Consider the following 14,001-nt stretch of genomic DNA (forward strand, 5'->3'; position numbering starts at 1 on the left):
CATTGTTCCACAAAAAGAAGTGCACAAATGCTACCACAAAAATTTCTTATTTCTAACCCTATGATATAAAATATCTGACAGACAGCAAGGTAAATTTGAAAACAAACAGAAACAGTTTCTCCTTGGCAACTGCTTCCATCCTGTAGAATAATTTATTTCTACATAATGTGTGAAAGGTTTTGGGTAGAAATTACTAATTCACATCTTTATATATAGTATTTAAATATGATTGTGTAATATGAATGCAAAATGACTTGTTACACATCATTAAGATTGATAGTGCAAATGGTATGTGGAACCTAAATCTAACAATTATCTCTTGTACTGCATGGGTATGTGGTGTAATCACTCAGATTTTAAAGATCAAACTCTAATTTCAAAGCGTTCGTGTTGACACTGCAATAAATTTTAATTTAAATCCAAGAAACCATCTTGTTTCTATTGACAGCTTTTGCACTTTATTGTTCCAAATTTCTAGTGTTTTACATGCTCTAAAATTCTGCTAATGTTTATGAAGAACAGTCACAAGGTTTTAAATACTACAATGAACAAATAAAATTATGTAATTAAGGTTTTTTGTTAACAGATATATTTCTGCAATCCTGGTATTCACTGAAATACCATATTACCAAAAGAAGCCTTAAGAAGAGCCAAAACAGAATAACACAGCACTTTGATAAAGTGGAGCATCATGCATTTATTCTTTTTCTTCATTTGAAGGGGAACAACATTGCAAAAAAACCATGCTGAGTTGGTGGCAGTAAATACTGACAAAGTGTTATATGACACTGCTTGGAAGCTATTAATGCTGCCACTGTGGTCAAACAAATCTGAATGATGAAGAATGAAGTAGCAGAGCATTTCTCTGTGAAGAAATGGGAGTGGCAAGAGGAGTGTAGAACCTGGTACCCAAAGAGCTGCATGTGACAAGCAAGGCAATAAAGTGAAAATCAGTCACTGATCAGTTTCCAACATCTTGCATGACATTTGGACATAGTAGAGGTCACCATCTGCTCCTTGCACCCATTTAAAAAAGCCTGCTGAATCAAAGCAGCACTAGCAGTGTTGCACTTGTGGCAGGTCAATGCAAATGATTTCTTTATCCACTTAATCACCATGGACAAGTTCTAGGTTTATCACTATGAGCTTAACGTGAAGGAGTAAAGCAAACAGTGGGAACATGTGGATTCACCTCCATCAAAAATGGCAATGACCCAACCATCATTGAGAAAGGTAATGTCCTGTGTCTTTTGAGACTGCCATAGTGTGGTGCTAACATATTATAGTCATAATGTGCAAACAATCACATTAGCATACTATCAAATTCTCCTGATGAGGTTATGGGATATCTTGGGAAGATATCCAGGGGGGTGTTTCTGCTCCACAACAATACCACAGCTCTTTCTCCACAGAACAAGAGTCACATATGTTGTGATTATTAGCTATCAATTTTTGTGCTAATGAGGTGGTTTTTGAGGTGGAACATTGCCTGAGCAGTCACAATGTAGATTTCTCCCTATCAGGTCATCTGTTATTGGGAAATATGTATTACATTGAAGGGCAAATGCGTGGAGAAGAACTAATATAATCATCTAGTTTCATAGTTGCAGATTTACTTTATTCTGGTTGACAATTAAAGTATTATATTAACGCTTGTAGATGCTGTGATCTAGTTAGAACAAGCATTAGGTATTACTAAGCAGTGTAATATAGGAATAGCTTTATTAAATACAGTGACCAATGTAAATTTCTATCACAAATTATATAGGGTAGGTTTTGAAAGATAATATTTTTACTGACTGAACATACAACTTTTCTTAATACCATAGATTATTAATCTTTATTCAAGTTTTTATTTATTACGTAAACAAGATTACATACTGTAGAACTCCATATACATTGCCACAATGTGTTTAAAAAATTTGTAACAATTCACTCAAACAAAAACTATGATCATCTAACATACTATGACAGGACAGAGGAAAGTGTTGAGGACATATCTACAAATAGAAAAGAAAAGTGGCTCAACATGGATGGTAGCCCATTATACCTTAATTTCCACAAACAGTGTAAAATTACTACTTTTTCTCTCTAACTGGGACCTCAACAACTTGTCATCATGACTATTTAGCAAGTTACTCCATGTAGCTTTAAACTGTTGTGATCTACATGATGATTCTCTATAATTTGGAGTCACCCCAAAGCCTCTATAAACTTCTCTGCAGCTTTTCTGTAACCTAGATTTTTATCACAGATAAAATGAAAGAGAAGATCTGATTATGTTTTTTAATTCTCCATAGAGAGTGACATCGAGTTTTGTAAGAAAAGGAAGATAAGAAAAATGTCAATAATTTGAATATACCATCACAGTTAATAGAACTTGTATTTCACCTATTACATCCATAAATGTTTTATTGCTGTTATCAAACATAAAGAAATCTCATCAATACTTCTGATTTCGTTGAACACAGGTATAGTTACTAAAACAATTGGTGTCTTTTATTTACATTTATAAGATATTTTTACACTACTGTTGTTCTACAATTTCATTTGTTATGTCTGTGTTTGCAACAATCACAAAAAGTAAATTCAGTTTACTGAATATATTAAAACAGTTTTAAATTATGAAACTAATAAAATAACACTGAACTTGGTCCATTTATATACTTACACATTGCAAAAACGAAACACACCACAAACGTCAACTTCTCGAAATATTCCTCTCCCAAGCTCAAGCTTCATGGAGCTACCACCCAATCCAACAATAACCAGTTTTCCACCAGTGCAAGTTGCCTGCCATAAGAAATTGAAGGCAGGTTTATTGCTGCTCAGAATACTAAAAACTTACTTGATAGTTCTAAAGTAAACATTTTTGGCATCAAAAGCAACCAAATAACATTTCTTGAATTCACTGTCAGGGACAGAATGTGAAAATAATATTAAAAATGTTTGGTAAGAAATCAATAGAGTTCATAAATTAAGAAAGTAAAATGTTTAATAGTAAGTGGAACATAGAAATTTTCATTTCATACAGTACCAAGTTTGACTTGTTTTGATTGAAACTGCCGATATATCATCGTAACTTTTGTATCAAAACATAATTACACTCTAAGAAAGGAAAGAGAAGTGAGTTTATGTTTCCTTTTCCTATTTACTGCCAAACACAGGTATTTCATTGCTTAAAAGTTAAATTTAATTTCAGTCGAACAAGTGAAGAAAACATGTCTGTCTGGTATTTATGATGAATAAAATGTGTATTTAATGTACCTCTAAGCCCAGTCTGACTGTAGATTCTATTCCACAACAGTCAATAGTGATATCTGGAGCCTTAGTCAGCAGGGAGCATATCTTAGCTGACTGTTGCACTACACTTTCACCAGGGAAGACTTGAAGTGTGTAGTCTGCACCAAATGTCTTTGCTATCTCAAGCCGATGAGCAACAACATCTGAAATATAAGATGTAAATTCAGGGATTAAAGTAACTCTTGAAATTATTTAATAATATACATTTCTTAAACATGTTCTGTTACTGTCACCAGTTTTAGTCAAATGTCTATCTTTGAAACATTCCAAATCAAGTTTCATCCAAAACTAAAGAGCAAGGTTGATCCATCTAACTAAATTCCATTAATTCTTTGATCATATGTTATTCTGAGAGTTATGTTTTATTTTATGGGAACGAGATGGGTGTAGAGGTATACTGAACAAACTGTCCCACATATATCTGCACATAAACATATGTTTCCACAGTAGTCATACACATGTACATGGCAAGAGACATAAAACGAGACTTCTAGAATTACATGGCGGCTCGAATGTCCGATCTCAGTCAAAGATGATGTTTTTCATGGTCGATATGACCTCGACCCCCCCCCCCCCCTTCCCCACCCCCCCGCCCCCAACAGTACGAAGTACCACAGGTGAGTCTTGGCTGGATAAAGTGTAAAGTGTGGGTATTGACCCTATTGGTGGTTGTACGAGGTGATAGACGCATGACCGGGACCTCTACCTCAAACAGGGCGGGGTGCGGAGGGGGAGCGACCTCAAAGTTATTGAGCCAGCGAGGGCGGACAATGTGGCAGCCTGTCCGTGAACAGGCGGGCGGAACAGCGGATGGCGGTGTGTAGGTGTGGCAAGCCCGGATGCTAACTGAGCCATCCGGTAAGGTGAAGGCATGGATTGTCATCAGGTCGCACTCACAAGGGAGAGAGAGGCTATGTGCAACACTGAAATTTGGCTGGTCATCGGGTGGTGAGGTCGCGGTGTCTGTGAGTAGAATGAGAACTCGATCATTGAGAGTTATGATTGAAATGTTGTCCACGTGGAGTGGGGATACGTTGCAGAGCAGGGTGGCTATGGGAGAGGGTGTCTCCGTAGTCTGTGAGGTAGTAGTGGAACCCGCACACAGGGTGGAGATTGACATGTCCGAGAAACTCGGGAATGGCGACAGGGAGGCGCCGGGTGAAAAAACCGGTATGGTGGCCCAAGGAGAAACATTGTCAGACTCCATGGCAGGAGAGAGATTGGCGGGAGAGTTATTAGAAGAATCTGACTGGGCCAGCAGGGGGCCATCGGGGTCCATGAATGCTGGTTTGAGTCGGTGTAACAAAACAGTTTGGGGAGAGTCTTTGACGATGATGTCGTAAGTTGTATCGCCCCGCCAGAGGACTTTAAAGGGGCAGAGGTTATCTGACTGAATTGTCTCTCAGCATCACATGGAAGCAAGTGTTGAGAGCAGTTGGCATGTAAGTGTCTGGCGGGGAGTGTCTGATAGGTGGGTGCAGGCACGCTTGTTTGAAGTGAGTGTGCATGTGACTTATGAAATCCGGATAGGGGGCAGAAAATCCTTGGGTACCTGCGGTTGGATGAGTTCCCCTGTTAGGACAGGGTTCTCCCTGAAAGTGAATTCTGAGGTAGTTCCCTGTAAGTCGGGCTTGAAAGCTGAGCGGAGGCCGAGGAGCACCAATGGAAGGGCTTCGGACCAGAGGCAGTCGTGGCACCTGAGGGATATTTTCAAAGTGCGGTGCCACCATTCTACAAGCCCATTGCTTTGTGGGTGGTAGGCTGTGGTATGAATTTTCTTTATGCCGCAGACGTTACATAAAATGATGAACAGGGAAGACACAAACTGCTGAACCTGGTTGGTGGTGATGGCGATTGGACAACTGACCTAGTAATCCATGAGTAGATGAAACACAGTCTCAGCCATGATGTTTGGTAAAGAAACAGCCTCTGCCCCACGGGACATGTGGTCAATTGTGGACAGAATGTATCTGTGGCCTTCTGGTGGTGGAAGAGGACCGATAAGATCAATATGTATATGCCGAAATCAACCTGGGGGAATGTTGAACCTGCCTAGTGGTGGGGTGGTGTGGCAGCTGATTTTGTTGCATTGACAGGGGATGCAGCTGCATGCCCAGGTCTGACAGTCCAGTTTTATATTTTTCCAAAAGAAACACTCAGAGATGAGCATGTAGTGGTGTGGACGCCAGGGAGAGCGAGGTTATGCAGCGCACTGAATGCCTGTGGGCGCAGGGGGGTGGGAGCAACGGGTGTAAGGTACTGGTAAATACAAGGGATGTTTGAGGATCTGAGAGGAGAGCTTGAGATCCGTCTTCAAAGGCTTGTAGGGCAGCCAGGTTGGATAAGTCTATGATACATGAAATAGTACTGATTCATGAAAAAAAATCTGCAGTGATGTTGTCCATGCCTTTGATGTAGCAAACGTCGGTTGTGAATTGGGAGACTAGATAAAAGTGGCGGAAACACCGAGGGGGTGGGTCTTCCCAAAAGTGTCTGCAAGTAGTTTGTGATTCGTGAGGATGAAGAATGAGCGACCCTCCATGTCAGGGCGGAAGTGTTTGACAGCCTCGTAGATCACAAGAAGTTCTCTATCAAAAACAGAGTATTTCTTCTGAGCTGTTGATAGCTTTTAGAGAAGAAATGAAGAGGGGAAATCATGTCTGCCTTTTGTTGCTGTAGCAACACTCCCACTGCGATGTCACTGGCATCCGCGGTGATGAAAAACTCGGCCGAGGGGTCAGGGTGGGCGAGCATCACGGCGTGAGCTAAAGAAGTCTTTAGTGCATTGGAGGCTTCCAGCATAGGTGCAGTCCAGTGAATGGGTTTGAGTCATGAAGACTGTTTACCCAACAGCAAGTCTGTCAGCAGGGCCTGCATGGTGGTGGAAGAGGACAGGTGATGGCGGTAGTAATTTATTGTGGCCAGGAAATGTCAGAGTTCTTTGTAAGTAGCAAGGGGCGGCATTGATGTGACGGCCTGCACACGAGATTTGGGAGGCTGTATTCCATCAGTGGAGATAGTGAAACCCAAGAAAGACGGAATTTGTCTTTGTTGACCCTTGACGCCGTTGGATTTCCAGGTCTGGAGGACCATGGATAAATGATTTTTATGTTCCTCACCGAGCGAGGTGGCGCAGTGGTTAGCACACTGGAATCGCATTCGGGAGGATGACGGTTCAATCCCGTCTCCAGCCATCCTGATTTAGGTTTTCCATGATTTCCCTAAATCATTTCAGGCAAATGCCAGGATGGTCCCTTTGAAAGGGCACGGTCGATTTCCTTCCCAATCCTTCCCTAACCTGAGCTTGCGCTCCGTCTCTAATGACCTTGTTGTCGACGGGACGTTAAACACTAACCACCACCACCACCACCTTTTATGTTCCTCAGATGACCTGCTGTAAATGAGTATGTCATCCAGATATGCAATACAAAACTTGACTGGTTGTGAGATGGAGTCAATGAATCGCTACCATGTTTGCATTGCATTTTGCAGGCCAAATGGCATGAAGTTGTATTGGAACAAACCAAGCAGTGCAATAATAGCTGTTTTAGGGATGTCATCCGGTGCTACAGGAATCTGGTGGCAGGCATGTTTACAGTCAATAACACTGAAAATTGTAGCGCCTGATAACATATGAGTGAAATCATGTATGTTAGGCATGGGGTAATTGTCCATGACAGTACAAGTGTTTAGACGTCTGTAAACACTGCGCATTCGGAAAGAACCATCATGTTTGAGGGCGAGGTGAATCGGTGAAGACTAGTTGCTGTCTGACAGTTGCAGGATACCTGCCTCCAATAGTTTGCTAATTGGCTGCAGGGCTACGTGCAATTTAATAGGGTTGAGGCATCTAACCTTGTGCCTAATAGGGGGCCTGGCAGCGGTAACTACCTTTTGTGTCATTCCATCAGTGAGGGAAGAAACTGAGAACTGCACATAAGACTGATCATTGTCCTCACATGAAGTTTTGGGGCGAGTAGGGCACGATGAGGCGTAGTCGTTAGCGCAAGTGGGAAAGGGCAGCCCAAATGTCACATGCCTAATACGTGAGCACAGCATGTACTTGTGTGGAGAGGGTGGCTGTGCATGCAGTGTGGAGCGGGTCGCAACACACTGTGAGTGTCTGCTGTCAACGTTGGACTTGATAACCAGCACGAGTGAGAGCAGCGTTGGCATCGCATATGGAACAGCGATGGCTGAACAAATGGGGAGGCTGCTTGCGTGATGTGCATGGTTGTGTCACCTGCGTGACTGTCATCAGAAGCACTGTTTGAAACAGAAAGCACTGAACGTGGCGAGCGCATCGGGGTTGCAGAGTCTACTGGACATGAATCATCACACGCAATTAATGTGTTTGGACTAACCTGATGAGTGTCCAAGCTAGTGTCAGACAGAGTAGCTTGACTAGGTGGTGGAACTGTGGACTGCAGTTTTAGCAGCGAGTTATGAGCTGCGACAAGCTCGTTGTAGGTGTGTGCGATGTGTTGTTTCAGCTCATCACTGTCCCATCGGACTTGTGCCACCAAGTCGTATTCTGACAGTAGATTAGTTACACAGGTCACAATGTGGCCCACAAGGGTGGAGCATTCGCATACTATCTCACATGTCACGAGAGAAGCAGAGCGGGGAACATAAGTGCAGGAGCACAGTATCTGAGTGTTAGTGATATGGTGTAGCACTGAGCCCTGAACTCTGTTCAGAGAGAGTTGTAATGAGACAAAAAATCCATCTCGAGAATTGGATCATCTATGTCGGCAATGTAGAAAGTCCACAGAAAACACAGAGAATGAGATAGGTGCACTGTAACTTTGACAGTGCTTGAGGTTTGTAATGTTGATGTGTTAACAGCTCATAGAAGTGACCTTGTTGATGAAAAAAATGGGGGAGCCATCGATGTAGGTATGATAGACACGTCAGCACCAGTGTTGACTAGGAAAGTGAGCCGTGACAAAATGTCTGTCACATACAAGCTACCACTCAGCAGGATGGATGAGGAGGCTTTTAGGTCCTGCAGTCGGCGTTTGGGTGCTGGCAAGGTAACCAGCACTTCTTGGCATCCTCGCCGAAAACCTTGTGGTACCAACAGTATAGATGAGCTGGATGTGGTGGTGGTGGTGACTACGGCAGTAGAGGAGGCTGGTCCTCGTCGATTTGTTCTGTCGTGTATACTGGCACATATGGTGCGTGGGTGATCCTGGAATGCTCGGACAGTGGAGAGAGCGAATGGATGCTGCTAGGCGATGTAGAAGGTGCAGAGGTGGAGAGAGCCCTGCCCCTGCCAACTGATGGCCAGTAAGGGGAAGCAGTTGTGCCAACTAGCGGTGAGTGGTGAGCTGGCTGGTATTGTCAAAGCAGTGAATACAGTTGGTCTGCAATGAGGAGACAAGAGTGGCCAGAACCAGGCCCCCTTGCTATAAATGACTGGTGGAACTTGCGGAAAGTCACTTCGGTGTGGTAAGATGCCACTGGAAGGTGAAGCACTGAATGGTGCACTCAAACCGATGTGGTTGAAAACTTGAGTGACTGGTCTGGGAGGTGAATATGGAGAATTTCGAGCACTCAAATGTCTTTGATTAATTTGCAAACTCAGTAACTGTAGTTGCGGCCCATTGAGAGTCAAAATATGTGTGCGAATGTAGATCACTTTGAGCATTATACAGTCGAACAGTAGGTGCACAGCTCTGAATATTGTTCACTACAAACTCCACACATTGGTGATCACAGTCTGGCAACACAAAACCAGAGGCTATTGTTTGTGTTAGCAGTGTAGCACTTGACCATTGTAGAGCAACAAAGTTTGAGGTTAACGTGGCTGGAGATCACGAATCGCTATGAATCAGTGTAGAACTGGTCGTTGGTGAAGGAACGAAGAGGTCCAGCAATCACTGTTGAGCTTCCAAATCTTTGAACAAAGTATTGCATGAGGCAGCTATGGCAGTGTGCACATAACCTGTTGATGCTACAACACCCAGCATGGTAATCGCGGAAGACATGCAAAATTCGGGGCACCAGTATAGGAACACGATGTGTGTAGAGGTATACTGAACAAACTGTGCCACTAATATCTACACTTAAATATATATTTCCACAGTAGTCGTACACATGTACAAGGCAAGAGACATCAAAGCAGACTCCTAGAATTACATGGCAGCTCGAATGTCTGATCTCAGTCAAAGATCATGTTCAAGGCCGATATGACCTATCAATGCCACAATTTCATATATAATTTACCTCTGTACCTAGTGATCTTGTCACTGTTGGGATGTTAAACCATAACCTTCCTTCCTTCATAATTCAACATCATTTTCTGCACATAAAATTGCTGAATAGTGTGTAGCCATTCTTATTTTGTGACACTTTCTGAAATTTTGGAGTTATGTCATGAAAATCTGGAAATAAACAATAAAAACTGGGGGAATATTATTACATTTATTTTTACTTTTTCACTATCAAGAAATGAAGAGTGAAGTAAAAAATGCAGCACTGTTTAAATAAAATCATCCATTCATTCATAACGTTTTGTATGTAATTGCTTTATCGACACTGATTCACTTCAAGAACTACCTCCTTTATGAGTGATACGACAAATGAAACCTGATAAACTGACCCCTACTTTGGAAGCCCAGGCTCTGCCTGTTACAAGTTAGGCTAAAGGGTGAATGATGGAGGAGCAGCATATCCTTAAAAAGCTTGGTGCCTCTGGCCTATCTGGTAGTAAGTTTTAAGGGCCCCTTGCCAAAATTACGGCAATGACTGCATTGGTCTTTGAGTACAATTCACAGAACAGAAGCAGTTTTCTCTGTTGGATTGGTATACAAAGACACTTCACCCTACAGAAAGGTCACAGTTACTCCAGTAGTCACAGTCAACAAAATCAATGAGACTGTTATGGCAACTGTTATCATTTCTGTGCACCTGGTCGGGACAACAGTGACTAGGTGGCATTCTATGATGTGGAAGATAATGACCTGGCTCCCTACTGGGTAAAGTATTCTGCAAGTAAAATAGGCCAACATTCGAATTTCTGGGCAGGGACCGTTTGGGAGGAACTATAAAAACACAAAATAAAGCAATTGCTAGCTGTATTTGGACATGTGGAATGTTAGAACATTAATGACATGAGGAAAAGTTGGAAACTAAAAATTCTGAAAGTGGAAATAAGAAGGAAACAACACACATTTTAGGAACTAATAAGATTATAATGTAATTCCAAACAAATAAATATTGCTTATAGGTACCAGAGAATGGAAAGTCCAAGATGGACTAACAGATGAGCACATTGAAGAGACTGCCATACATTGAAGCTTTCAGCCAAAAGGGACTATTCCAAAGTAAACACACACATTCATACAAGCACAACTCACACACATGACCACTGCCTTTGGCTGCTGTGGCCAGACTACAGACTGCAACAATGCCAGATGGTAGAAGCAATCTGGCATGAGTAGTGGCGATAAGGAGGAGGCATGTTGTGGGCAGTCAACCCTTTTCATAACATTGTTGTTACAGGTGTCAGAAGAGAGATGAATGGATACAAACAGGACAAGATTCCATGTGTGAAGTTCCTGGCCATCCAGATGGATAATAAACTCAGGTAGCACCAGTATGTGGATAAGCCTATCAAAAAAGCTCAGTTCTGTCTGCTTTACAGTTAAAGCCTCTCTCATTCTGTTGACAGGCAGACAGGATTGCCAGCATAATTTGCATACTGTCACTCAATGCTGTCCTATGACATAATCATCCAAGGTATTAAAGTTAAATTCATGAAAATATTTCTTCTTCATGCAACAAGAATATTGTGTAAAGATTATAATAGGACATCTTGCAAAGCCTCTTCAGGAACTCAGAGATCCTTCACCTTTACAAGCCGATAGATACACTCTCTAATGGTGTTAGTGGTTAATAACAAAACTGAATTTAGGGTGGATTCATTACAACAATTCTAGAAGTAAAAATAATTGCAGCATATACTATACATTCCTATCTAGGGCTCAGAATGGAATTTTATACTCTGGTGCTAAGGCCTATAACAGGTTGCTTGTAGATATCAGGCAAGAAACTGAAAATCTCCAGACATTAAAAAAAAAGTAGAACAGTACCTCATTAGCCACTCCAACAACACATCAACACATATTGACTTAGGGATGTAAATTCTGTACAGCTTTAATGTTTGCATTAAACATATCTTGACCCTGCCAGCATATGGACAGCTGATAGCGGTCTCCACAAAGTGAATGTTTTGTCTGAAGCATTACATAAAAACAGAAGCTGAATAATATAAACAAAAAAAGCAGTTGTTTTTTTTCTGTTCCTCAGAATATGCTTGTATAAAGCAGTCTTGGAGTAATGTCCATTATTATCAGTGTTAGTAGATTAGCATTAATCTGTTGTTAGTATATTTTACAGAATGTAGCCAGCAATGGCTACTTGTGCCTGTTAATGTATAACTTGACTCATTCAACATCCTAGAAATCTCTCCTTCAGGATAAAAGGTATGGGTCTGTTAATAATAGAGTAGGTGTAGTAATAATAACTAATGGGAAAATTTGCAACAGAGTAAAGGGAAATCTGCAGCTAACAGAAAACAAACTTTTGTGGGCAAATTGATTAGATATCAAACAGACTTTTTAATCTTTAATCGTAATGGGAGATCAGAATGTGTGTGTGTGTGTGTGTGTGTGTGTGTGTTTGTGTGTGTGTGTGTTTGGAGATCATGGGTACTCAACAACCAGAATACATACATAGATGAATTTAGAGAAGACAATAATGGAGTTCAATCTTGACTAACAAACCCACAAGTGTTAGTCACTGCAAATGTACTTTTTGAGAACTATATGAGAATGAAGAACACATTGCCAGTATCAGGGGCCAAAAAATATCAGATCAACTATATTTTAGCAAAAGGAAAACTGAGGAACCAAACAATGGAAATTCCAGGTTGGAAAATAAACAATATTATGAAAATGGTAGACTGCTACTCACTGTAAAAATGACACATTGAGTTGGAGACAGGCACAATGAAGAGATTTTTACACATTGAGCTTTTGCCCAAAGCCTTTTTCAGAAAGGAAAACCCACACACATTCGCACAAGCAAGCACACCTTAAGCACATGTGACCACTATCTCCACCACTTCGTATTACCACAGGGCATGGACTGCTCTTCAGTGTTGGATCATGAAGTTGGACTCTTTCTCTAGTTTTTCTTTTTTACTGATAAGAAAAAGCTATTCACAGCCAAATGTTATTTAGATGTGAAACAATGGAAAGTCCATGTTTGGATAACAACAATATTATAAAAATGATAGATTGCTATTCACAATAAAGATAACACACTGAGTTGTAGACAGGCACCATGAAAAGACATTACAAATTGAGTTTTTTGCCAAAGCCTTCTTCTGAAAGGAGAACTCACACACTCTCACACTAGCAACACTCTTCATGCACATATGACCACTATCTCTGGCCACTCTGGCCAGGCCAAAAACTTTCAGTCCATTTTCTAGATTATGCAGTTTCTGAAATCTTCTCTCTTGTTGGCAATCCATGAAACATGATTGGAGAATACTGTAGAAACATAAGACATTTCAAAAAAGTTATGTTAGTTGTGCCAAGCTGCCTTTCAAACAAATGGTGTTCATCCATAAATACATTAATTTTATTGCACACATAGATAATCTGTAAAACCTTTCTCTTGAAGAATCATATTTAAATGATTGTAATGACTTATTATGTCAATGACAGAGACTGCATCCATATGACAGAATACAGCATGAATGCAGTACAATAGGACCCCTTTGCAGGTAGCCTGTCATCTACACCTGGACTGTGAGTCAGCTGTAGATGTCCACAGGTAAATGTGCTCCATGGAGCAGAGTTGTACAGCCTGGTCCAGTTGATCACATTGTTGTTCATCACAGGCTTGTGAACAATGAACATTACTACTTATCACAGAAATAACAGGTATCTCCAATCCTTGAACCTAGATAATATGATTGTGTGTAGAAGGGATGTCTAAAGTGTTAACTTTTGATTTTTATTTGAATTTACTGGGGTTTCATTTTCTTCCTTCATGCCTGACAAAACTTTGTTGAAGATCTCTGCACCAGCATAAAGAAGGTATCAAAATCTGCATGAAAATCATTTGTCCTGATTGTGAGTGTGTACACCACAGTTCAGGTGAAATTGATTCTATAACTAACAACTTCCATAATTTAGGAGACTCACTCAGATACGCATGGATGTTACAGCAGCACTTCCAGGATTTTGGGAGATGCACTGGCCCTGGATCAAATCCACCTGCCACATTAAGGATGAGGGTCAGTGTACCAGTCAGCCTAGAGGTGATTTTTAGTCAGTTTCCCAAACACCGTTATATGACTATCAGGCTGGTACATATGTTCAGTTTCATGTTTCATAAACATTTAGAAAACATTTGCTCACTTTCACATGAATAGCACTACACACAGACAGTTTGGGTACACATATTCCAACCTCATGGGGAGGGGGGGGGGGGGGGGAGAGAAGGGATGGGGACAGGAAGTGCATCCCACCATCCCTCAAATGAATCAGGGCAAATATGTTAATAACCACACTGACCCTGCACCAATGTGTGACAATGGTACAATAAAAAGAACTTATTTAATTCAGGGGTAAACAAATGGTGAAAGAACTATAAAAATTCCTACATCTTCAATGA

General features: G+C 41.1%; 1 protein-coding gene across 1 annotated transcript in view; it reads right to left on the reverse strand.

Annotated features, from left to right (window-relative positions):
• The window catches only part of LOC124805263 (sorbitol dehydrogenase-like), a 99,249-nt gene that overhangs the window by 10,668 nt on the left and 74,580 nt on the right, over nt 1–14,001 (reverse strand). The window contains exons 6-7 of the mRNA XM_047265774.1: nt 3,268–3,446; nt 2,672–2,793 (exon numbers count right to left, since the gene is read on the reverse strand). Coding sequence (XP_047121730.1) covers nt 2,672–2,793; nt 3,268–3,446 — 301 coding nt within the window. The remainder of the gene's footprint in view (nt 1–2,671; nt 2,794–3,267; nt 3,447–14,001) is intronic.

This window comes from Schistocerca piceifrons, chromosome 7 (assembly GCF_021461385.2).
Source record: "Schistocerca piceifrons isolate TAMUIC-IGC-003096 chromosome 7, iqSchPice1.1, whole genome shotgun sequence".
NCBI lineage: Eukaryota > Metazoa > Arthropoda > Insecta > Orthoptera > Acrididae > Schistocerca > Schistocerca piceifrons.